The 25,493-nt window shown below is 52.3% G+C and overlaps 2 protein-coding genes across 5 annotated transcripts; one reads left to right on the top strand and one right to left on the bottom strand.

The window, feature by feature from the left end:
• The first annotated feature begins 680 nt into the window (after positions 1-680).
• On the top strand, positions 681-20,667 carry LOC119091075 (glutaminase kidney isoform, mitochondrial). Of its 4 annotated transcripts, none has more exons than XR_005093362.1 (14): positions 681-739; positions 6,345-6,469; positions 6,678-6,777; positions 7,286-7,431; positions 7,853-7,982; positions 8,866-9,050; positions 9,644-9,761; positions 10,987-11,196; positions 12,470-12,646; positions 13,544-13,675; positions 14,726-14,886; positions 16,228-16,357; positions 16,812-17,107; positions 17,174-20,667. XR_005093362.1 is itself a non-coding variant. In XM_037213801.1 (14 exons), exons 2-13 carry the CDS (start codon positions 6,351-6,353, stop codon positions 17,052-17,054), a joined length of 1,851 nt encoding a protein of 616 aa, XP_037069696.1. In that variant the 5' UTR covers positions 681-739; positions 6,345-6,350; the 3' UTR covers positions 17,055-17,074; positions 17,108-20,667. The 4 variants fall into 4 exon arrangements, 2 of the variants coding, with proteins under 2 accessions (XP_037069696.1, XP_037069691.1); XR_005093361.1 differs by having other exon boundaries at positions 16,812-17,140; XM_037213801.1 differs by having other exon boundaries at positions 16,812-17,074; positions 17,108-20,667.
• Positions 20,296-23,958, bottom strand: LOC119109926 (uncharacterized). Its single transcript, XM_037233705.1, has 4 exons — positions 23,709-23,958; positions 22,610-22,805; positions 21,663-21,857; positions 20,296-21,020 (listed from the first exon to the last, which is right to left on the bottom strand). Exons 1-4 carry the CDS (start codon positions 23,775-23,777, stop codon positions 20,296-20,298), a joined length of 1,185 nt encoding a protein of 394 aa, XP_037089600.1. The 5' UTR covers positions 23,778-23,958.
• Between the last annotated feature and the right edge of the window lie 1,535 nt (positions 23,959-25,493).

Genomic DNA, 25,493 nt, shown 5'->3' with positions numbered 1-25,493 from the left:
TAAGGGTTCATTTTCCTTTGCATATAACAAAACTTGCGTTAACGAAAGCATGCTGCCTAAGTACACGCGAATATATATATATATATATATATATATATATATATATATATATATATGAGGACATATAAACAACTGACCCACCCCGGTATGTTTGAGCATAAATGATTTTCACTGTGCGGGCGATCATCCGGGAACAACAGACAGGATCCATCAGAGAAGATCATGTCAACACGGCTGTTTTGCAATGACATATCACTGGGATTTCTCCTAAGTGGTGCTCCGAAGAGTGCCTATATGGCCTATAGAGCCCAAGAATGCCCATATATGCCTAAGAATAACCTTTAAGCATGCTTGAATTACCGGCCGGCTACATCAGACGAACCGGCCGGCTACATCAGACGAACCGGCCGGCTACATCAGACGAACCGAGGGGCTACATCAGACGAACCGACCGGCTACATCAGACAAACCGGTCGAGCCCATCAGCACCAGCCATCTACGCAGAAAGAACACACAGGCACGTACGCTTCCCCGGCTACACGGGGAGGGGGAGGGGGGGGGGGGGGCACCCCGGCCCAGCGGGCGGTTTGGGCAGGTCCGCCCGTGACCTTGATAGGGGTCGCCGAGTGCTCCGGCAGGCGGCCGCCCGGTCCGAAATCGCCACCACTCAGTCACTACCATGGCGCAGAACGGGGAGCACACGGAGAAGAAGAAGCTCAAGTGGTCGCTCTCCAAACAGGTACGGTGTGATCTCAGAGCGACGCAGCGAACGCAGCTCACACGACGTGACACTGTTGAAATTTCGCTTTCCCCTGCAGTGGAAGCAGCGCCACCGGGAGGGGCGGCGTGGGCCGGTATTTGAGTTTTATGGAATAATGTAGTTGGTAATGGCATATAAACAACAATGTTTGTATATTGTGCCAGTCTCATCAACATCAGCGTCACCATCACCTTTAATAAAAAAAACATATTCTGTGTATGTGATAAACATCTGAGCCAATACAAAAAAATAAAAAAGCACGCGTAATTGTTTTTCTTCTTTTTTTGCTAACGCGGAAGCAGAAGGAACTAGCAATATGATCCATAAAGCTCATATTTTACGTCTTTTTATCGATGAAATGCGTGCTTCCTGTAAGACTGACATAAATTAAAGGTTATTCAATCAGCCTGGTTAGGGTGCCTCTTTATTGTGTCTTAGCGGACGTAGTACGAAACCAGTTACTCTGACGAATAATGCAAATACATGTGCTGTTTTACACTCTTAGTACTTCGGAGTCGTCTTTGGTGCTCCTGAGTGTTCTTATTTATTTGGTCATGTAGGACAGCCGCGAATTAGCATATTACATGTAGCTTAAACGACCGAACAATCCAAACGCCATGCCTTCTTTAACAGGCGCTCATGTGATGGGGTCAATTCGCCTCCCCTTGAGGTTCTTCCAGAAATATTTTTGGAATTTTTGAACAGGGCAGCTCGATCGCGCCAAGCTTTTGATGGCTGTGCGTAATTGAACAGCTGATCTTTTGGTGCGTAAAGTTAAGTAGACTTTACAAAGTTGCTGATCTGTAGCAGGTTTAAGTCAGACTATGGATGTCAATGAAGGCAATTCTCGGATAATTTTTCAATCTGATGTGACAACGGGAGGTAAGAAAAAGTTATGCAAGTTTGAAGTGGTTTTGGTAATTACAAAATGGAAGTTATAACAACAACTTAGTCTATTGCCGTTGGATACGACACATACGCTAGATCAAGGTCAAACCCAAGCTACGTTTTGCAGAAAAGCTTTAGTTATGTTTTTGCGCTTTTTTTGACTTATTTGGTGCCTTGATGGCCAACAGACTCTTTTTTATTTCAATAAGGTCAGTAGAGGTGACTGATCCAAAACTAATTCAATCAACTGTTTGGTAATAGGAAAATGCCGCCCAGGATGGTTTTGACGTCGATTATGACTTGAAGTTACTGAATAATCTCCGAGAACTTTGGTCGTTAAGCATTTCCAAGACCAGATAAAGTCACACATCTTATATGAAAGCGAGTGACTTTTTGCCTAGAAAAGGTGTCTACCTGTAAGTTAGTGGAAGCTTAATCATCAAATTTGGATACCAACTAATTTACATGGAGCGCTACCTACCCTGCGAGTTTGGTACTCCCAGCTGTTAGTCTTTGGGATCTTAGTGAATCAAATTGGCGCCTTCTCCGCTCAAATGCTTGCATATATATACCCATACTTGAATGTACACACTTTAACTTGGTCTATACCCTTGATCATTAAAATATGTGTACAGGTGTATATATACATAATGTGTGTGTGTGTGTGTGTGTGTGTGTGTGTGTGTGTGTGTGTGTGTGTGTGTGTGTGTGTGTGTGTGTGTGTGTGTGTGTGTGTGTGTGTGTGTGTGTGTGTGTGTGTGTGTGTGTGTGTGTGTGTGTGTGTGTGTGTGTGTGTGTGTGTGTGTGTGTGTGTGTGTGTGTGTGTGTGTGTGTGTGTGTGTGTGTGTGTGTGTGTGTGTGTGTGTGTGTGTGTGTGTGTGTGTGTGTGTGTGTGTGTGTGTGTGTGTGTGTGTGTGTGTGGTGTGTGTGTGTGTGTGTGTGTGTGTGTGTGTGTGTGTGTGTGTGTGTGTGTGTGTGTGTGTGTGTGTGTGTGTGTGTGTGTGTGTGTGGTGTGTGTGTGTGTGTGTGTGTGTGTGTGTGTGTGTGTGTGTGTGTGTATGTGTGTATGTATGTGTGTGCTTATGTGTGCAGCCGTATGTGGCATGAGAAGTAACTCGCAGCATGTGCCCAAAAAAGCTTATCCCGTGGGAAGGCTGAGGCGCATGTGCCAGTGGAAGCCCGCAGACAAGCCGCACGATGCACCAGCTAGGATCAAGGTCACATTCAAATTTATTTCATTGACGAACCACTCCAACAAGTAGGTTAGCTTGCTTTAGTACAAATATAACAGTAACATAAATGAAGCATAAAAATGGCAACGTGAACACATGCGCACCATATTGATCATTCCATCGTTCACACACTTTGTCAAAAGCGTAATAATCATTTATGGCCATAACATGTTACACAATGGCAAGCGTATCGTCCACTACGATACAGAGCTCCCTGCGGGTGTGGGCGGTGACGCGGGCGGCAGGCGGCTCCAGGATGAGGTCGCGCCATACGAAGAGGTAGTGGGTGCTTCCAACAGACAGGGAGCTGACAGATCTAGGGCGCCTGTGGCTGCATACTGTTCGTGCCCGTGGCTGCATAGTGTTCGTGCCCGTGGCTGCATACTGTTCGTGCCCGTGGCTGCATACTGTTCGTGCCCGTGGCTGCGTACTGTTTGTGCCCGTGGCAGGTGGTACACTGGCGTGGAGCGGTACGTGGGGTGAACAGGAACCGGATCGAGACCAGAGCAATGGTGGGTCATTAAAGGGAATGTTTCACATTTGAAGATATTGAAGCAAGCATCAGATATGATGGAACAAGCTCATTTAAAACTACTGGTATGCTTTGTTAGTGAAAGACTACTCTAGACGGCACAATTCTCGTTACAAAATACGCTCCTCAATGCGTCATAATTGGGTTATGTTAATGTACCTTGCACAATACTGATTGAGAGCGCATTGACAGCCGTTATATCTGGAATCGCGCTCACGACCGCCGGATATGAACGCCTCGACAATTATATTTTTATTGGCCTTGATCGCCGCATGGCCTGTGGGATAGCAGGATTTGAATGACCTTATTATGACGTCATGAGTGATAAGGTGACTTTGAAATGCTCTCCCCGATAAGCATTATCCCATCTTCGGGGGCGTGTAACTCAGAAACTAGATGGGCTTAGGTCTAAAGTGGGGCAGGATCGTGAACATGACCGACAGGTCTCGAAAATGGTTATTTCAGCTCAAAATCCCATATAAATGTGGAACGCTTCCTCCAAAGGCCCTGAACATAGCGACAGCCGTCGCCATCGAATCTCGGTGGCGAGCCTCGGTGATGATCATGGCCCCAAAGTTTACCACCCCTTCCGACCTGTTTAGGTAACACGTTCCAGCCCTACCCCAGACGGAGAGGCACTGCAGAAGATAGTGGATAACGTGGGACAGGATGAGGAGTTTACAAACCTCGGACGTAAAGTGGTGACGAATTTTATGCCGGTAGAAAAGAATGGAATTGCACTTTTTGACAGCGTGGGACATGTGCATCTCCCGGGGAAGAGTACCTTCAATATTAACCCACGGCATCTCAAGTGACGACAAAGGGACAGTGTATGCATTCCGACAGACGTAATATGTTTCCCGCAATGCCAAGGTGAAGGGATGACGTAATCAAACCACGACGCATTGAGGAGCGTATTCACTAAGCAGAAAATGTACTGTCAAGAGCGCTCCTCTCCGCTTAAAAGCATGCCAATAGTTATAAGTGAACTCATTTCATCATATACGGCACTTGCTTCGATGTCTTCAAATGTGGAACATTCCCTTTAACCAGAAGATGATGCGGGGAAACCCGACAAGAAACCCGACTCCTTTCACTTGTGCATTTATCTATACGTAAGTTGTTCAGTGCATCAGCGAGGAACATTAGTCCCATAGATAAGACAGTCGCATTAGCCTTATTCCTCGGAAAAACCAGGATAATAGGGATATAGGTAGTTTGATATTTGGGCAACATGCCGCAATCGAAGCATCACCAGAGGTCTTCTGCTATCGTTTCGATTGCGGCATGTTGCCGAAATATCAACCTAACTTTATCTCTATTCTCCTAGTTTTTCCAAGGAATAAGCCTAGTACCACTGTCTTATCTATGCTTCTTTTTTGAAGGCGTAAGACTCTCAAACATGTCGGCCCCATCGTGCCACCAAAGCCGCTTTTCTGGGAGATGAAGTGCTATCAATTGGCCTAAATAACTCAAATCAGTGGTAGCAATAACGTTTTCCTTCAACAGGTTTATAGATTCTTAGGAACGACGAAATCCCGATGTAATCTGGCAAATCCAGCCAACCGCCCATTGAAAACCGTTGCAGATCCGCAAATGACCGCTGGTTTATTAACGTTTTGGGACTCCCAGCAATTGACTCCCAGTGACGTCACCGTAGGGCTATCGCTAGCGACTCAGCCTTGCCTATGACCAAAAACATTCCCTTGCATCCGCTGCTCTTCTGCCATCTCAGATATTTCGCTCGCGCCCCGCGAACATCAACACGAGCTGCCATCGTGAACACACGAGTTAGTTATAGCCTGTAATCTTCAGCGACATCTACACAAAAACATATATCAAATGCGCATAATGATACACTACTTTTTACGCAGACCACGCAGACCAAGCCCATCCCTTGTCTTGTCACGTTTCTTTTTCGACTTCCAGTTCGTATCTACACCACCATAGATGACTGCATATCAAAACCGGGGTTGTGGTGTCAGACACCTGCCAGGATTCCAAGATAGCCCTGGCGCGCCGCGGCGCGTTGCCAAGCGTGATACAACTCGCAATGGGTTGGTCTCATGCCGACCTTGAATGCCGAGATTTTAAAGGAAGCGTTGGAGAAGACGAGAGCTGTTCTCGCAGCTCAGTCGGTGAACCAAGGGACGCTCAACTGATGTGTGCCACGCACGCGCTCTGGTATACCGGAAACAACGTTTGTGTACGTTTGTGTACGTTTGCGTACGTCATCTCTGACAGCCAGTTGGTAGCTAACCAGCACGGACGGCTGAAAACTGACGACATTGCGGAGCGTGTTAGTCTTGTAAAATAATCACACACAGAGCAGGAATTTCTCTGACGAAGTGATGCGATTAACGTCTTCACAACAGGTTTGCACGCGGCTCCATTTGGTCGCAGTGATGCCCGCTGAGAGCCAGCTGGTCTGGTTGGCTGGGCTGTCGCGGCTAGTCTGGCTGTCTCAACTGGTTTGACTGGCCCGGATGGTCTGGCTGGCCCGAGTGGTCTGGCTGGCCTAGCTGGTCTGGTCGACCTGGCTGATCTGGCAGGCCCAGCTGGTCTAGCTGGTCCGGCTAGTCTAGCTGGACCGGCTGGTCTAGCTGGTCCGGTTGGTCTAGCTGGCCCGGCTGGTCTGGCTGGCCCAGCTGGTCTGGCTGGCCCAGCTGGTCTGGTCGACCTGGCTGATCTGGCACACCCAGCCGGTCTGGCTGCCTCGACTGGTCTGGCTGCCCCGGCTGGTCTAGCTGTCTCGGCTGGTCTGACTGTTACTGGCCCAGCGAGATTTCGTTTCGGTGATGGATTCCGACTCACACCGTCTGGTGATCAATTGGTGATTGTTGATGATTCCATGTCGATTGTGAGCCACCAGGAGCTACACTCGCAAAGTGCATTTCATGGACTTTCACGGACTTCATGTCTGATGTCGCAGGACCCGATGCAGACGGTGGTGGAGGACCAGCTATTGGCCAGCAAAAGGTCCAAACTGACGAGGCGGCGCTCCTCTGGCAACTTGGGCGACATTGAGAAGAAACTTGAACAGATCCGACAGAACGGGTGCGTGCGGATGACTCTCGTCAGTGGCGGGCGTGAGCATAGAGCGCCTTGGTGGACTTCAGCCATGCTGGCGCCAGACATGCGGACATGGCGTGTTGTCGTGGTCCGACTAGAGTTATGTGAAGCAAGTGTGCGCCAACGTATTGCCGGTAGGATGAATGCATGTGCTGTTTACGACGCCTTCTATGCACTGGTTGTTCTGTTGCAGGCAAAATCGCCACACCCTTTCACATGTGGAAGACAAGCTCTGTGAGATGTTCCGGGCTAGCGACAAGTCGGGAAGAGTCAACGTCACCAAATTCCTGGAGGCAAGTGTATTCTCGGTGTTGCGTCGGCTCCGTGTGCCGAGTTCATCACAACCATTGGATGACTCAGCTTTCCAGGCGTGATGATAATGCACACGATGGACAGCCATGCAAATGCTTCCATGCCTTGTTGTGGAAGGCCCTAACCTTACTTCATATGCACGATTTTCTACAAGTACTGTATGTGACTCATCGGTGCATATTTGCGAACTGAGCCCCCTGCTCTCTGATGAACGCTTGCTCTTCCGTGCCAAAGCGGTAACCGTGACCTTGACTCCCTGGTCCCTCTAATTCCCACCTGTTTCAGACATCGGGTACCGTTAATGAGCTTTACCTGACCTTCGCATCGCCTCCTCACACGCAGACGCTGACCGCCGACGGCCTTGACGTGCCCTCAAAGACCTTTGCATAATACGTACACTCCTGGTGACCTGTGCGTGACTTGTGTATGGAATCTGTGCTCGGCTGCCAGTGACCTGCCCATGACCTCTGCATGACCTCCGATGGGCAGGCACTGGCACTGGCCGGCCTGCGGCAGACGGACCCGCGTCTGGTCGAAATGAGACGTGCCATCGCCAGCATCCAGGCCAACTGCGCCAGCGACGTACGCTTCTGGGCCTCCGACGGACTCTGCTTCGATGAGGACGTGTTTAAGGGGTGAGCGGCCAACTCAGGTACTGTCGAGCACGCGTTGATGATGGATCCATGGTGAGCGATACGGTAATGAAATATGAAGGCGTATGCACACGCACGTAGGTACGTATGCATGCACACGCGCGCGCACACACACACACACACACACACACACACACACACACACACACACACACACACACACACACACACACACACACACACACACACACACACACACACACACACACACGCACACACACACACACACACACACGCACACACACACACACACACACACACACACACACACACACACACACACGCACACACACGCACACACACACACACACACACGCACGAACGCAGTGGCAAATTCATCTATTACTCGTTCAGTGTCTAGTTCAGCGGTCCACTCGGAGGCTGACGTCTTGTCTGTTTCCAGTGTCATCATGGACAATATTGACATCATCCACAAGGCATTGACGGGTGATCTCGTGATTCCGCACTTCGAGAGTCTCTGCGAGCACCTCGAGGAGCTGTACGAACTCTGCGAGAAGGACGATAGCGGAAAGGTCAGCGGGTGGCTGACATGGGGACACAAATGACCTTTACGTATTGGGACACATTGGAACGAAAATGACCTTGGCTGGCCCGCTTTCGCAGCTGTTCTGAGGAAACTACTCACTCTGCGTATGTGGCTCGACAGTAATACTAGCGGCTGGCTGCTCAGCGGCTTAGCGGCTCAGCGACTTAGCGGCTCAGCGGCTTAGCGGCTCAGCGGCTTAGCGGCTCAGCGGCAGCGGCAGGGGCCGAGGTGGCATTAGCGTTGTACAAGCATGTTGTAAAAGCGCCCGAGAGCCCAAATACGCAGCCAACCAAAACAATTTGATGTTGCTTATCCTAGCTTGTCTTGTTTCATACCGGCTTCTTCTACACTGGGGCAATGAGCAGGAACGTTTATGACACCGAAATTAGTTTACCGCGTAATTCCAATTGAGCTTCTAACCCTGCTCAGAGAGCGCGGTCCCCATTCGGGGATTCAGGTAGAGTGTCAATCGAAAAGAGAGCTGAATGGGCACTTCTAATAGTAACATAGCTATTGACAAGCAGGCTCGGGAATGCATTGTCGTGTTCGCCCAGCACATTCATATGAAAAACAAATGGTAGTTGGCATTTCCCTTGCCGTAAAGCATGCCTTTGGTTGCGCCTCTGCCCATGTCCTGAATTTTGTCCGTGGTCCTGTTCACGTCCTTATGTCTCCCCGGCCCTGCTTTTTCTGCACTTGACTCCCTTTTCGTCTCTGTCCTATGCTGTCACTGTCTCCCTCCCCCTCCTAATCATCGGCTCTGTTCCTGTCTCCGCCTTTGTTCCTGTCCCAGTCTCCGCCTCTGCCTCCAGCCCACCGCTGCCCCGCCTGGGCGCGCCTCTGATGGCGCTGGCGGCCTCCTGCGCCAGGTGGCCTCCTACATCCCGCAGCTGGAGCGCTTCGACCCGTCGCTCTGGGGCATCTCGGTGTGCACCGTCGACGGGCAGCGGTACTCCATCGGTGACGTCAGCGTGCCCTTCACCATCCAGTCGACCAGCAAGCCCATCAGCTACGCCATCGCCTGCGCCGAGAAGGGACCCGAATACGTGCACAGGTGAGCTAGGGGGGGGGGGGGGACGGCCACCAAATACCTGCACTCGTCACCCGGGATGACTCCGAAAACGCGCCCTCTCCAGTTGGATGTGTTAAGAAGGCACTGACGCCTTACCACCTAGCCATGTTTTAATGTGATCTTCAGATCATTGCCGATCTTACTGTGATTGGCGTCCGAGCATGGCCTTACGGCGTGCTAGACGCTAATACATGGGCAAGATAGGAAGTGCCAATCTAAAGGTCGCCACGTGTAACGCTGCCGGCAGGACAAACACGACTGCTGAGTGCGAACGTTTGCGACCCCGCAATTCAGATCACTTGAACGTGGGATGAATATCCTTTATTCAGGATGAAATTCATGGTAGAACAGGAACGTTGCTTGAAAAACAACGTTGGGATGAAACGTTAGGCACCCCGATGCGCACTGCGGCATACCCGGGGTATGCGCGCAAGAAAGGGCTTCAGAGCTATCTCCTTTTAGTACAGCCTGCAGGTCACAGACATGTCTACCACCGCAGCGGCGTAGTGTCATGAAATAGTGCCACGGCGTACAATGATGCCATTTTTCTGCCAGTGACGTCATTTTTATCGCAGTTTCGTCGGTCAGGAGCCGAGCGGTCGCAGCTTCAACGAGCTGGTGCTGGACAACAGTCTGAAGCCGCACAACCCCATGATCAATGCTGGCGCTATCATGACGTCATCGCTGATTAAGGTGAAGTGAACATGCCGTGCAGTTATCACGATATTAAACACGCGCCTGGGTGGCCACTTGAATGCGACGCACCAGGGTGTACAGTGGGGGGGGGGGGGGGGGGAGGGGGGCGGGCGGGTGGCGGGAGGCAATAGATGCCATAAGCTTTCAAGAATGAGGGAGCTAGAAACACCAAACCTACAAGGTCGGCAGTCCCCTATGTGAACTCATTATTGTATCATTCAAGGTTTCCAGATCGTGGCCTTCGTGTCAGATAAGGTCAAACAATGTCAAATGCCAGATCGGTGTCCAAGTCCGCTCAGACCTCATTACGAATCCACCTTTAACCTAGATGCCTATTCTAAGCAAACGATCACTGGTGTTCGTATCAGGTCAGCAACGTCATTAGACCCACATAAAGTCAAGGGGATACAAAAAATCAGATATGCTTAGAGATATAGATTGGCACAACGTTAGGCCGCACGTTGCTCAAAGAAATAGGTTGATAGGGGTAATTTTGGGTAAGATACCTCCCCTGACCTTTTTGAGGCTAAATTAGCCCGGCTGTTGACATCCATGTGAAAATGAAATAAAAAACAACAACTGAGCCATATAAGGCTTTCAGCAATAAAGCTGTCTGGTATTGACCTTGATATTGCCTTTAGACGTTACCCAACCTCAATGGAGTTATGGCAAGTCCTTAAATCAAGTTGCTACTTGCCTAAAAAAAAACATCTCAACGGCATTGGCATCGTCTGCCATTCCGCTGTCGCATCAGATTGAACGATACACGAGGAATTGCCTTTGCTGATAGCCATGTCAGCGACCTTACGAAACATTACTAATTCGCATGCCTAAAGATGGACGATTCAGTTGTCTTTAGGCATGCAGACTTTGGCGCAGTTAAGCCGCAGACACCCTCCTCATCCCACCCCACCTGAGGGCAGGTTAGAGTAACCTTGTGACGGGTTGTGATCACGGTGACGGAGCCATCATGATCACGTGACCAAACCTCGGGTGGCCTGCCGTAATACGTGACCGTGTCCCACATGGTTTCTGTTATCACGTGACCGTCCTTCAGACCGCCTAGAACATCACGTGTCCGTTCAGTCAAACGACTTATGTCGTCTACATGGACCTTCATCAGACCGCCCCCAACACCCGGTGATCCCCGTTCGACCTACGGTGGCTGTCACGTGACCTTGTCTCAGCACGCCCGTGACGCCACGTGACCGGCCTGTTTCAGCCGACAATGGCGATCGCGGACCGGTTCGACTTCGTCTTCCAGACGTACCGCCGACTGACCGGCGGCGAGTACCTGGGCTTCAACAACGCCGTGTACCTGTCGGAGCGGCAGGCCGCCGACAGAAACTTCGCACTGGCCTACTTCATGCGCGAGAACAAGTGCTTCCCACACGTCCAGGATCTCGGCGAGACGCTGGACTTCTACTTCCAGGTGAGCGGGGTGGCCTAGAGGAAGGAAAGTGAATCGGTGTTCAGGTCAGCTTAGGTCGGATGAGGTCATGTCACAGGACTGAACGAAAAGGACGGGATAGGCCAGAAGCTGAAAAAAGATTGTCTTGGGTTTAGGGTTGTTTTCGGTTGCAAGCCACAGTAAAAGAATGCTTAACACCGATTGACAGAGTGAGGACAACGTAGTTCAGCGCATTGAGTCCTGTGAATGACAGCCAGTCAGTTCTGGGTACCACACCTATCCGAATCAGAACGCAAATGTTTTCCCGCAGGGTCTCCGTTGGTTCGGGCTTAACCAAGCCTCCTCAGACCTAAGCGTTTACTTACACTTTTGTCACAGCTATCTGTAAATGGATACATTCTAGAACAGTGTGAGTGATACAATATCTTTGTACTTGAACACACCCGAGTTTGACTCCCATTTTTTCATCAATTCCGCTCTTTCATTGTCTTCATCGCCACAAGCGTCGTGATAGGAGGTGACTTCGCTGCCATCCAAAAGCAAAAAGGCCTAAGAGCCATTAGTTAACATAGCACTTACGCCCTTTTGCCGTGGACAGCAGGTGGGGCAGTATGTGGTCACGGAAAGCCTAGCAATGTCTTACTGCAACGATAAGTTTCGATCGCCTGTAGTTTGGTTTCGTCGTAGCTACCAGTACTCTCTCCTCACACACACGTTCACGCACATGCACACACACACACACACACACACACACACACACACACACACACACACACACACACACACACACACACACACACACACACACACACACACACACACACACACACACACACACACACACACACACACACACACACACACACACACACACACACACACACACACACACACACACACACACACACTCACACACGCGAGCACTGCAGCAGTTCGTTAATCAGATATCCTCTCCCCGTCGTCAGATGGGCTCGCACGTGACCACCAGCTACCCTAAACGTGGCCCACCGTTGGCGTCACCTCCCCACGCCAGAGGTGTTGCGTTGTTTCCTCCAGCTCCCCAACGCAACAGCCCGCTGGTTACGCCTACCCTCTGCTCGGAAGTGTACCCTCGTGATCCTCTGCCCCTTCCTTCTGCTGTCGTCGTCCATTGTCAGCCTCTTCCCTGTCCGGTGTGTCACCTCGTGACATCGGTTCTCCAGCATCTGCCAGTCGTCCACTAACACTCCATCCCGAGTCAGCTGGGACCCCCGGTGACCAGCAGTGACCCCGCTGACCCGCCGTCGCCGGCCAGATGTGCTCGCTGGAGGCCACGTGTGAGTCGGCATCGGTGATCGCCGGCACCCTAGCCAACGGCGGCATCTGCCCCATCACCGGCGAGGCCGTGCTGGAGCCTTCAGCCGTCCGCAACACCCTCTGTCTCATGCACAGCTGCGGCATGTACGACTACAGCGGACAGTTCGCCTTCAAGGTGAGGCTTCGGCGGATAGATCCCATTTGATGTGAGCCCGCGGCGAAGCATTGCCATTAATGTCCGTCCAGCTCGGCTCGTACCCTGTGTAATAGGACATGAACATGCCGTGGTCGTTGAAATGCGCGTTATTTTAGCGCCATATCTTTAATGGGACAGCGCTTAGTATGATACAATGATTATTTTAGTCGATCACCTTTTTGGAACATCTATTTTAGGGCGTTCGCTCGCGCCAATATTTCTTTTCTCCCCCGCCCCCCCCCCCAAAAAAAAACCGCTTTGGACCGTGACGGGCCACAAGTCTACAACAGTTCACTTTTTACTGCGCCATCTTGTAACGGCACGTGACAGTCGTCAGAGCCACGGTCGTTCACAAGTCTACGACAGTTCACTTTTACTGCGCCGTCTTGTAACGGCACGTGACAGTCGTCAGAGCCACGGTCGTTCGCGAGTCTACAACAGTTCACTTTTACTGCGCTATCTTGTAACGGCACGTGACAGTCGTCAGAGCCACGGTCGTTCGCGAGTCTACAACAGTTCACTTTTACTGCGCTATCTTGTAACGGCACGTGACAGTCGTCAGAGCCACGGTCGTTCGCGAGTCTACAACAGTTCACTTTTACTGCGCTATCTTGTAACGGCACGTGACAGTCGTCAGAGCCACGGTCGTTCGCGAGTCTACAACAGTTCACTTTTACTGCGCCATCTTGTAACGGCACGTGACAGTCGTCAGAGCCACGGTCGTTCGCGAGTTGCCGCAGCCGCGGCCCGCGCCGAGTTCGGCAACGTGGGATACCTGTCCTGAAGCTGCCTTGTGACCTCGCTTGCCTGAAGACTTGACCTTGACGTTGCAACCGAGCGGCGCGAGGTCAGTGAGCGCCTGCGGCAACTTTGCAGTGTGGCCTGCCGGCCAAGTCAGGCGTGTCGGGCGTGATCCTGCTGGTGATCCCGAACGTGATGGGTCTCGCCCTCTACTCGCCCGCCCTGGACCGCTGCGGAAACTCGGTGCGCGGCGTCAAGCTCTGCAAGGTTCGTGACAGACGGCTGGGTGAGCGTGGTCACGCCGGTCATGACGTGTGGAGGGCTGGGCGTCCGGCCGAGTGAAAAGTTGAATTTCCTGAGCATTTCACTCCCCACTTCCGCTTGTTTGCACGTGCTTGGGCGCACCTACATCTAGCTTGGTGCATTGCTGTTGTCGTCTCCGAGAAATACCACCGACTTCGTTCCCAACTTATCTTCCTGACAGCCCTTTTGTATGAGACCTGCGCATGGAAACTCGATATTTCACAATGCATGAACACAGGGCATCATAAATTGTGTGACCTGTTGTATCTATATGGTAATATGTGTAAACTGCATCGGTCAATATCGTGCAAGCCAGCTGTTCCTGCCTATGTGTTTTCTGTATTTAGCTGCTTAATTTTCCTGCTGGTTTCCTGGCATATCCCTGGTGCGGTATATTCTCCAGTAAAAATGCTTCCTGTGTCGCGTGACATGTCCTCTCTTGTCCTTTGCTCACTCCATGTGCTTTACTGCCTCGTTGTTTCTTTTCCCTGCTGCTCCCCACGGGCTGCTCATTGCTAAGACATAACCGTCCACATTCTTTCCTTGCTCGCTGTTACCATTTAGGCCCACTTGCTTACCTGGTCGTACCCCAGCAACAGTCGTTTTACTCATCCTTCGTCGCGGGTGGCGTGGTCACATACCTAGGAATTCGAAGTTTTTATGTTCACAGGCACCGACGTTCAGTGTACAAGGAGATGCTAGTTAGCGACGTTACGAAGTAACCATTGACTACATAGTCAATACTCGACGCTTTTGAAGTGTGCTTGTAATTATGAAAGGTCAAACGCAGCGGTCTAATATTGACGTATGAACGCTGCCTGCATAATAGCGCAGTGTAACCAGTACCTGGTGGTGTATTGCGTCAGCATAACAACTTCTTTGTTCTTTTGCTCCAAGACGTGTGTTCCTCATATGAAGTCATGTTTGAGTTAACACATTGACCAATCCAGTAAAGCACTGCACACCAGGGTCACGTGACTCGCACTGCTCCCACCGCTCATGCCGCCGCTGTAGGAACTCGTGTACCGCTTCAACTTCCACCACTTCGACAACGTCTCGGCGAGCGGCGAGAAGATCGATCCGCGCAAGACAAGCAACGAGAAGCGGGCTGACATGGTACACCGCCTGCTGTTCGCCGCCGCCGCCGGCGACCTCACCGCCATCAAGCGCTACAGGTGGGTCCGCACGGGCGGAGGTAATGCCGGCGGGAGACACTGCAGGTTCTCGGCCCCGGTGTCAGGTCAGGCAGAGCGGGATGGTGATGAGGCGAGGATGGCGGCGGTGATGCGGCGAGGATGGCGGCGGTGATGAGGCAAGGATGCCAGCGGTGATGCGGCGAGGATGGCGGCGGTGATAAGGCGAGGATGGCGGTGGTGATGAGGCGAGGATGGCGGCGGTGATGCGGCGAGGATGGCGGCGGTGATGAGGAGAGGATGGCAGCGGTGATAAGGCGAGGATGACGGCGGTGATGCGGCGAGGATGGCGGCGGTGATGAGGAGAGCATGGCAGCGGTGATAAGGCGAGGATGGCGGCGGTGATGAGGATAGGATGAAAGCGGTGATAAGGCGAGGATGGCGGCAGTAATGAGACGAGGATCGCAGCGATGATGAGGTAAGGATGACTCCAGTGACGAGGCGAGAATGAAAGGCGGTGATGAGGAGAGGATGGCGGCGGTGATGAGATGAGGATGGCGGCAGTGATGAGACGAGGATCGCAGCGATGGTGAGGTAAGGATGACGGCAGTGACGAGGCGATTATGGCGGCGGTGGTGAGGCGATGATGGCGGCGGTGATGAGGCGAGGATGTCGGCAGTGATGAGGCGATGATGGCGGTGGGGATGAGGAGAGGATGACGGCGGTAATGAGGAGAGGATGGCGGTGGGGATGAGGAGAGGGTGGCGGCGGTGATGAGGCGAGAACGCAAGCGGTGATGAGGCGAGGATGGCAGCGGTGATGAGGCGAGGATGGCGGCGGTGATAAGACGAGGATGGAGGCGGTGATGAGGAGAGGATGGCGGCGGTGAGGAGGTGAGGATGACGGCGGTGATGAGGCGAGGATGGAAGCGGTGATGAGGCGAGGATGGCGGCGGTGAGGAGGTGAGGATGACGGCGGTGATGAGGCGAGGATGGAAGCGGTGATGAGGCGAGGATGGCGGCGGTGAGGAGGTGAGGATGGCGGCGGTGACGGCGGCGGTTTCGTCTCGAGAGCCGGCGTAGGGGAGGGATTTGGTAATGGCGGTGGAGGTACGTGCATGTATTGTAATGTTATGAAAACGTTGGTGGGCCAGGCTGTAAGAAACCTCCCAGCGGCTCCTACCCAAACTTTACGACCACAGCTCATAGTCACCTTCAATCTTGACCTTGACTTTGATGAGAGGTTCTTCTCTAAAGGAAGTCCGTCGAGGGCCATGAGCCATGGCGTGTCCCGTAAGAGCGTGGCATGACAATAGTCTTCCCGCACCTGACAGTCATCGCAATGTCCGCAGTAGCTGTCCATAACCCCTCGCGGTGCATACAGCCTGATGGAGATGCACCTGGAGGCGGCCGACTACGACGGACGGACGGCGCTCCACCTGGCGGCCGCCGAGGGACATGTTCACATCGTCAGATTCCTCCTGCAAAAATGCAGTGTTCTGGTCGACGCCAAGGTATGCTACAATGACCAGGAAGGAACATGCGCAGTGCCTTGGCTTTGCACAAGGTACATAGTAACCCTGATTTTCGTAAGATACGACACAAAATCACAGTCGCTTCGCGACTAGGTAAAATGTGGTAGATATTTTGTAGCTCACCGCCCAGGTAGGTTCAATGTGTTGCATGGGACAACGTTGTAATGGTCTCCAAGCCCACGCTTAATCTTTGGTGATATTATCAAACCCACGATAATCGCTTCGTCCGTTTCCGTTTCATTTTTCCTGTTTTTGAAAGAGACGCCTTCGAGCCTCTCTATAAGTTGTATTGGTGATCAGGGTCAACATCTGTCTCCTATTTCATACATTCCAGAACACATCTTGATCATCCGTATGCTATGCGCATCTGCTTGAGGACGAGTATCTGAGAAAGAATGGTGCAAAGCCTACAGCTGTCGCTGATGTTTTTCAGGACCGCTGGGGCAGCGCTCCGGTCGACGATGCTCAACTTGCTGGTCATGAAGATATCACCAAGCTGCTGCTGAAGCACTACGTAGAGAGCGGCATCACCATCCCCGACTCGTTCCAGCCCGGCGAGGTGAAGCTCAACAACCTTAACAGCAAGATGAAAGACACCGTCATCACCGAGAAGCCCAAGAAGCAGGGCACGAAGGAGCGTAACTCGAGCGACGAGAACGCGCCGGTCGTGAAGTAGGTGACGACGGCGGTGGGGAGGTCGGTGAAGTAGGTGACGACGGCAGTGGGGAGGTCGGTGAAGTAGGTGACGACGGCAGTGGGGAGGTCGGTGAAGCAGGTGACGACGGCGGTGGGGAGGTCGGTGAAGAATGAGCAGGCGAAGATGAAAAGACCACTAAAGTTGCGGGACGCGATGCCGAAGATATGGCCACAGTTGTGGGAGATGATGTCGAAGAGCGCGATGAATTAGTGGGGATAGAGCTCGTCTTGATAGTGGAGCACGGATCTTGTGGAGCCTTGCCAGAACCCTGCGTGCTCTGTTGGAAGTATGGCAACGCCTCACCATTGGATGCACCGCTTGCCTTTGATGACTCTAGGAGATATCCACACAACTGTCGGCGATGCTGTTCACAGGACGCCGAAGGTGTCATTGTCTGGTGAATACTTTACAGCGTTTAGACGGCTGCTCCCGGTGGTGGTGGGACAATATGGCGGAAACGGCAGACGCAGGTAGCGTCGTTAGGAACACCAGCGGATACATGATGTAGCTGTGCATGATACGGAGCTCTGAGGTCACTGAAGGTGCGAGATGCGTTGAGAGACGTCACGTCAAACGTCAACCATTGGAAACGTCACGGCTCAACTCCGATGAACAGGTTCGACGAACAGAATGAACAGGGCGAAAGAAGACCATTCATGCTTAAGAGTGCATTCCTGACAAATGATTCACACCGGCAGAGAATGCACCAACTTCAGTGGTCGAGTAATGCACAGGCATAGTAAATGATAGAATTATGTGTGTGATGAATGCACTTTCATTTCGAGAGATAATTTTAGAAACAGGATGGCTAACGAAGCCTATTGCTCAGGGAAACTGTTAACCTATGGGAGATAGGTTCTTGGAGACAGCGGTTTTGCAGAAGACTGTCGCGATAAATGTGTTACAAGCCATGAATGGCATGCAATCATGCACCGATAGGTGTGATGTTACCCGGCTTAATTGCTTTTTCCAGTCGCATCCGTCCATAAAAATTCAGTAACCTGTCCTTAAATGGGACTGCCTGAAAAAGGAAGCACTTGCAGAATGTTACAATCGATTCGTCAAGCGAGACAACCTTTGCTTCACTACCCAGAGAGAGTGTTCTAAGCAGCCTATCATCTTTTGCCTCTGATTGAGCTACTACCACATGCACCAATATGTGTGATGTTACGAGGCCTAATTGCTTTTTCCAGTCGTACCCGTCTCTAAAAATCCAGTACCTTGTCCTTAAATGGAAGTGTCTGAAAAAGGAGGCATTTTCAGAATGTTACAGTGGATTCGTCCAGCGAGATAACCTTTGCTTGACACCAGGAGAGAGTGTTCTAAACAGCCTATCATCCTTTGCCTCTGATTGAGCTATTACCACTTGTTTTTAAGGAATATAACTCTATCTGAGGAATTCAGCAGTACCCAGTTTTGTTATATCTGGCTAAAGAGGGGCTTTCGAAGTCAGGTGGGCGCTTATACTTGGGATCAGAAGGTTGAGGCAGCTAGGGCGACGTGTAGCTTATGAAAGCAAGCGTTGAAATGGAAATCGATCTCCTAGACTAGAATAACGTCTACGACGCCTACCGCCTAAGCCCCGCCGTGAGATGATTGAAATATTTTCAGTATGGTTATTCAAATACACATTTTCAGTGAGTCTTCATACTGCTTACGATATACACATACACACACCATCGGCGCAACGGGGAGTCTTCGTTAGCAGTTTTGTGACACGTACACTGCATGATACGAAGTCATCAAATTGAGTTCTGGAAAAAAGTGTAAGCTTTGTTGATGTTACACGAATCACGCACTGCGCGTTTTGGATAGGGATTATTTTAGGGCTCAAGTGTCGGGCCGTTGCTACATGACTGTACATCAGTCTGCGTGCACACCTCACAGTTCACAAAGTGCAGACCCTGCCGGAGCACGCCACCTTTATCGAAATAAAAGAAAACGCGCTTTGACAGTGTTCCTGACCCGCACTGGAGCACCGGCTAGTCAGCGGTCAAGTGCTGTGTGAGCACACAGTTACCATTATTCGTTACACACTGGAAGCTTAGGCGCTCTGGGCTGCGTTGTGTTCTAACTGAAGGAACACAGTTACCCCTGCATAATACAAACCAAACGTCAATACAGACATGTTTCAAAACATTTTCGGGTATAAGAAAGGTGTACCTAACTTTGTCATAAATAGCGGCAAATTTCAAGCTCGTCATACATAGATAAGCAAACGTCAGGATAGAAAAATGTGGAGGCTCGCATACGCTCCGTATTCAGGCTTACAATTTTGCTGTCCCAGATGCTGATATAATGCTATGCCCACCACAAGGACGTTACCAAGCATCATCTCAGGACTGGAGAGAGCAAAATTAAATCTGAGATGGCAGCCTGATCTGAAAATGACATCATAAATCGCAAAATATAAAAAGATGTCTTCTACGGAAAAATACAAGTGTTGCTTAGCAAGGATGAGACAGCGATGTAGAAGAAAATGAGTTTTCCTATTCGTGCCGTACGATCTACGCCTCTCGCACTGGACCGTCTGCATCTCCAGAACTTCAAATAAGACAAAGCCGTTGCGTCGAAATTTGTGGGGTTTATTTGCAAGCAGTGTATACATTACCACACTTTGCCACGCAAGTCGCGGCCTGCGATACCGGCTGCGCCTCCGAGGGCATTTACGAATAGGAAGATTCGCATTGCATTGCTATGTTAACACTGTTCGCATCGGCCACTTGGGCACAGGGTTGGCTTGGCCGCAGTTAACGACCGCCTAGCAAAAAAGACGTTAAAACGCAGACGGGGCAGATGCAGCAATGCTCATATATATACACATTTCGTACCTACTTGAACTGTTGGAGTAGGTTTGCGATGAAACCTGTACACACCATCCACTCGTTCATTTTCCGATTCCTTCACGATATTGACCCGCATGAAAAGCAGACGACCACGCGTATCTCCAAACTCGAGTATCGGCGGTAGAAGATAACTGAGATGTCACGTGCCGCAGTGCAATGCGGTTCTTGCTGACGTCACTTCAAGTCTTGTCCCCTAAGCCTGGAATCAGACGCTGAAAGTTTGAGAGGGCGCAGTATCTACAACCTTGGTTAGGAAGCCAACTTTGTTGATAGATGCGACGGTAGACTGAGCGGTGCCGCTGCTGGCCTGGTCCCACATGGCTTCATGGCTCTGGCCGGATATGACGTGGCAAGCTGGGTCTCACGTCACGGAGCTATTTTGATTTGAAATTGGACCGACCGTCCAGCCCTGAGTCAGTCCCGCTTCCAAACTCAACGATGTAGTCATTTTTGGGATCGAAGGTCACGTCGTCGTCCTGCTTGCAAGTAACGTCACCGTTCGGCCCGTGTGTGACGCCATCGTCCAAGTCGTGTGTCATGTCAGTGCCCTGCTCGGGAGCCGGAACCATTTCATCTTGGTACCCGACGTTGTCGCCGATCTCAAAAGCACCATCGCCGTTCAGCTCCAAAATACGGTCATGGGATGGCTCGCTAGCGACAGGATCCCCTTCGCCGGTGACGTCACCACTCTCCTCGGGTATGACGTCACGGTCGCGTGCCGCCCCCGAGGCGTGGGCCGCCGTGCCGCCGCCGTGTCGGTGCCGGTGGTGGTGGCGGTGGCGGCCGTGGCCACGAGCGGGCGCCGGCGCGCGCAAGATCCCCTTCAGTGGCGCCACGTTCCCGGGGCCGAGCGACGGTGGCGCCGCCCTGCCGGCGCTCAGACGCGACAGAGCTTCTGTGTAGCCCCGCAGGCTGTCGCGGACGACTTCGCGGTGCAGCCCCAGATCGGCGAACACTTCGAGGAGCGCCTCGCGGTGATTGAAGGGTGCGTCGCCGCTGTCGCCGCTGTTGGTGGTGGTGTCGGTGGTGTCGGGCGCGGCCGCCTGCTCCTCCGACAGGCCGCGGTACACACCCGGCTCAGGGCTCGGCGAGATGAGATCTGAGGGGCCGTGTGCGACGGTCACACGCGGCAGCGGCGGTAGCTGGGGCTGCGGAGCACGCTATGTCAAACTTCTGATTGATGCTACGCGGCCACCGGCCATCGGTCACACGACAAAGAAGAATAAACATTGCAAAGTAATCCAAAAAATGCGGGGGAGATATTCCTGACCATAGCGGGGAATATATACCTCTTGTCTTGAACCAGCTTTCATGCAAAGTCTCAACACCTGTATTAAATACCGCTCACCATGTTTTAAATATTCCTTATCTACTTTCCAACAAACAAATACAGCATCAACCACTGGTAGTGAATGATGCATGACGCATGCAACAGCTTCCACACTGGTCACAGTTGCGATAGGCATCATCTTAGCACTTCGCCATTGGCAGATACTCATCCCGGTAGCCTCGCCACACCAACTGTTTTCAGCATCATCCACTGGTGACGGACGCCCATAACTTACCCGCCAAGTCCCCAGCGCCGTCTCGCTCGGCCTCGACCGCAGCCCGACCCACGGGGTACACCCAGCGCCGTCTCACTCCACCTCGACCGCAGCCCGACCCCGGGGTACACCCCGGCCGTCTCGCTCGGCCTCGACCGCAGCTCGACCCTCGGGCCACATCCCGCACCGTCTCTCACCGTCCTGCTGGCAGCTCCACTGGCGGTGGAAGCGACACAGGCGCCGCCTCAGCGCGTGCTTGAGCGCGCTGGCGGCGCCGCCGACCCTGCGCCGGAACTGGGCCGCGCAGTCCGTCTCCTTGTGGAAAAACACCACCATGCCCAGCAACAGGAACAGGAAGAGGAAGATGCCCAACACCTCCGAGATCAGCACACCTGGGGGCGGCGGACTCGGCAGTTAAACGTCGGCAGTGACCCTTGTAGACATTAGCTGGGTATAATGAAGACGTAAGCACATGAAGTGCGTAACTAGATATGGATCCAAATAGGAGTGGGAAAATAACTGCACCACTGGCAGACAGTGTGATATATATATATATATATATATATATATATATATATATATATATATATACTCCAAGGACAATATAAACGCATCCCCATCAACCAGGCGACAGGCTCCGGCAAGACAATGGTTAGGCTGCGTGCCTGGAAATCAGGGGTACGGGGTTCGACTCTCGCAATGTCCACTTTTCCTGCGAGGGTAAGAGGCAACAACGCCACATACTCTAAGCTGCTGAATGCGTCGTAAGACCCCAATGACAACAGACACCAGCCAGCTGGGACACTCATTCCGGCACCATCTACCGTGGCCCCCATGGTCTGCAGCACAGTACGTAACCACTACTGAGGCCACCACAGCCAGCAGCGCGGCACGCCCCCCTCTGCCGAGGCCCCCATGGTCTGCAGCACGGTACGCACCCTCTGCCGAGGTTACTATGGTTGGCAGCACAGCACGCTCTCCCCCCCCCCCGCCGAGGCCTCCATGGTCGGCAGCACGTTACGTACCCTCTGCTGAGGCCTCACGGCTGGCAGCGCGTTACGCACGCTCTGCTGAAGCCTCCATAGCCCGCAGCGCGGTGCGCACCCTCTGCCGAAGCCTCCATAGCCGGCAGCACGGTACGTACCCTCTGCTGAGGCCTCCATGGCCGGCGCTCTGATGCGGTTACCCTCGCGGACCAGACTGAGCTTAGCCTGGGCCGTCAGCCGCTCCAGCAGCACCACCATCTCGCGCCGCCGCTCGTCCGCGTCCTCCGTGTCAGAAGCCGGGACGTCGGCGCCAGACATGTCGTCTGTAACACACCGGTATGTTTGGTATGCTGTCTGTAACACAGCGGCATGGTTGGTATGTTGTCTGTAACACACCGGCATGGCTGGCACATTGTCTGTAACACACCGGCATGATTGGCACGGTGTCTGTAACACACCGGCATGGTTGATACGCCGTCTGTAACACATCGGCATACTTGGTATGTCGTCTGTAACACACCGGCATGGTTGGCGCATTGTCTGTAACACACCGGCATGATTGGCACGTTGTCTGTAACACAACGGCATGGTTGGCACATTGTAACACACCGGCATGATTGACACGTTGTCTGTAACACACCGGCATGATTGGCACGGTGTCTGTATAACACCGACTTGGAACTAGCTACGATAATTTAAAGAAACGTGCCTCAGCCAACATGTGTTCGCATAGTGATGTTTGGCCGTTTATGGTGGAAAAAAGCCAGCCGATGGTCTGTAGGCTATTTTTCAACAAATAAATTTGCTCTCCTAGAAATTTGTTTTCTAACACGAGCTGAAACGCCGTGTGCAGCCTAGGGCCCCGCAAAAGTAAGTTGATGACCTTGTGAGCACACAACAGTGCTTTTGAACGTCTTGCGACGAACCCTTCGTTCCATCCAAATGCAGCCTTAATTCAAAATCACTATTTATCATGAACAGCAGCGTCAATAATGTCAAGGAATGTCAAGAAAGGAAGGCCAGTGGTTGTAAAAGACATCAATTTCCATGTTTTTTAACGTTTGGGCATGAACAATATAGCACATCACGTACGCCATGCATCGGTACATATTGTGTTGATGTTCCCTGCTTTCATCCACGGGTGGATGCTAAATGACCACTGCAGTCGACGTACCCCTTATAAACAACAGCAAAATTCTCACCCACGGAGAGCACGCAACACTGCCTTCGCATCCAACACAGAGGCCAACTACTCACCCGCTGCTCGATGCGATTGAGTACTCCGTATCTGGTACTTGTTTGCCTCTGTCGGCCCAGCAGACACATTCAGAGCACTCGAGGTTGGCACGAATCGCGACACCAGAGTCTCTCGGTCTCTGGCCCTTCAACTGTCCTCTCTCCTTCCCTTCTCTCACTTTGTCTCTCCTGTACCTCGCCCCGCCGCCAGCCTGCCCGGTGACCTTGACACGAGCTCAGGCGGGGCCCAACTGGGGCCGGCCGGCTGTCCCCTCCCGCCCCGGACACCCCTGCCCGCGCGCGGCCGAGCGGGCGCCGGTAATGAGGACGCTCTGTCGTGCGTGTGCCCGCCAGGCTGACACGGGAGAGTCGGGGCAAGATGGCGAGTGGGACGAAGACACGCAGGTTTGGTCGTTTTCTGACGAACACATCCAAAACTGAAGCTGTGTGTTCTTTATGGCAACATGTTGGAGACTAAAACAAATGTATCCTTTCTGTATTTGATTGCATTGTCCAATGACGTGGCATTGGGCTGCATAAGATATTCGGAAAAATCTGGTTTTGGTTAACATTAGACGACGATGCCCAAGAAATACCTAGCTGTGTGCATGAAGTGTTCGGGATAGGGATAGCAAGGCTATCCGAGAACTTCATCGGACACAACTACCGAACTACATTCACATTAAGATAGACTTTCTGCAAAACAAGTCACTCAGTCACTGAGAGAGACCGAGCCCAAAACAACAAATATGTGGTGTCGCAAGAAATATGTTCAGCATCACAGGGCAGCAAGAAAATGTTAACTCCCACGCTACATCTCCTTGACTGATATTTCTAACTCCTGTCAACGGCAACCATATCAGTCCGCCGCCGGTGATCAGTCCGCCGTCGGTGATCAGTCCGCCGTCGGTGATCAGTCCGCCGTCGGTGATCAGTCCGCCGCCGGTGATCAGTCCGCCGTCGGTGATCAGTCCGCCGTCGGTGATCAGTCCGCCGCCGGTGATCAGTACGCCGCCGGTGATAAGTCCGCCGTCGGTGATCAGTCCGCCGCCGGTGATCAGTCCGCCGCCGGTGATCAGTCCGCCGCCGGTGATCAGTCCGCCGTCGGTGATCAACCCGTCACCGGTTAGAGCCCCGACCCATCCTTCCCTTGCCCTTCAGTGCAGACTGCGATTACCTTCGGTGGGGTAGGAGAAAGCCACGGGGAAGGTCCGAAAGCGAGCTAATCCGCTCTTTCTCCTGAGCCGGCTTTACCGTGGCGACCCTGTCCCGATACCTGGCTCCCCCCCCCCCCCTCCCCCCGGCCGCCGGCAGTCACTTCAAACAGAAAGGAGCCATGCCTGTACACCCTCCATCTGGTGCGTCCTGGTGAGGCGGGGACAGGCGGGAATGCGAAGTGCTTGGCGGAACTATACACTGCTCAGCATAACAGCGCTGTGGTGGACTAAGCATGGCATGGCGTAACGCAGGCAATGCGTGCAAGACGCATTCATGCTCCTTGAACTACCGCAACTGAAAAGGCCTCAGCTTGGAAGGCCGTTAAAGGTAAACCAAAATACACCGCATTGATTTCACTTGGCACCGCTGTCAGGTACAGGCGAATACGATGCGGGCATTCTTATTCAAATCGGTGCCAACCTCACGTCACTGAGTCCTCGTCTCAAATATCTCATAAACGCACGCAGTGGCCGTCCTTTCGTATGAATGCATGAATGTTTTTCTCCACTCTCCCGCTCGTCGAATATCAGGCAGTGGTCCACACGGCTAGACAGCTAGAACCAAATCGGACCTGCGCGAACTCGATGC

This window comes from Pollicipes pollicipes, unplaced genomic scaffold (genome assembly GCF_011947565.3).
Source record: "Pollicipes pollicipes isolate AB1234 unplaced genomic scaffold, Ppol_2.1 Scaffold_1600;HRSCAF=1878_pilon_pilon_pilon, whole genome shotgun sequence".
NCBI lineage: Eukaryota > Metazoa > Arthropoda > Thecostraca > Pollicipedomorpha > Pollicipedidae > Pollicipes > Pollicipes pollicipes.
Note: the sequence above shows the minus strand (reverse complement) of the source record. Positions and strands in the feature narration are given on the sequence as shown.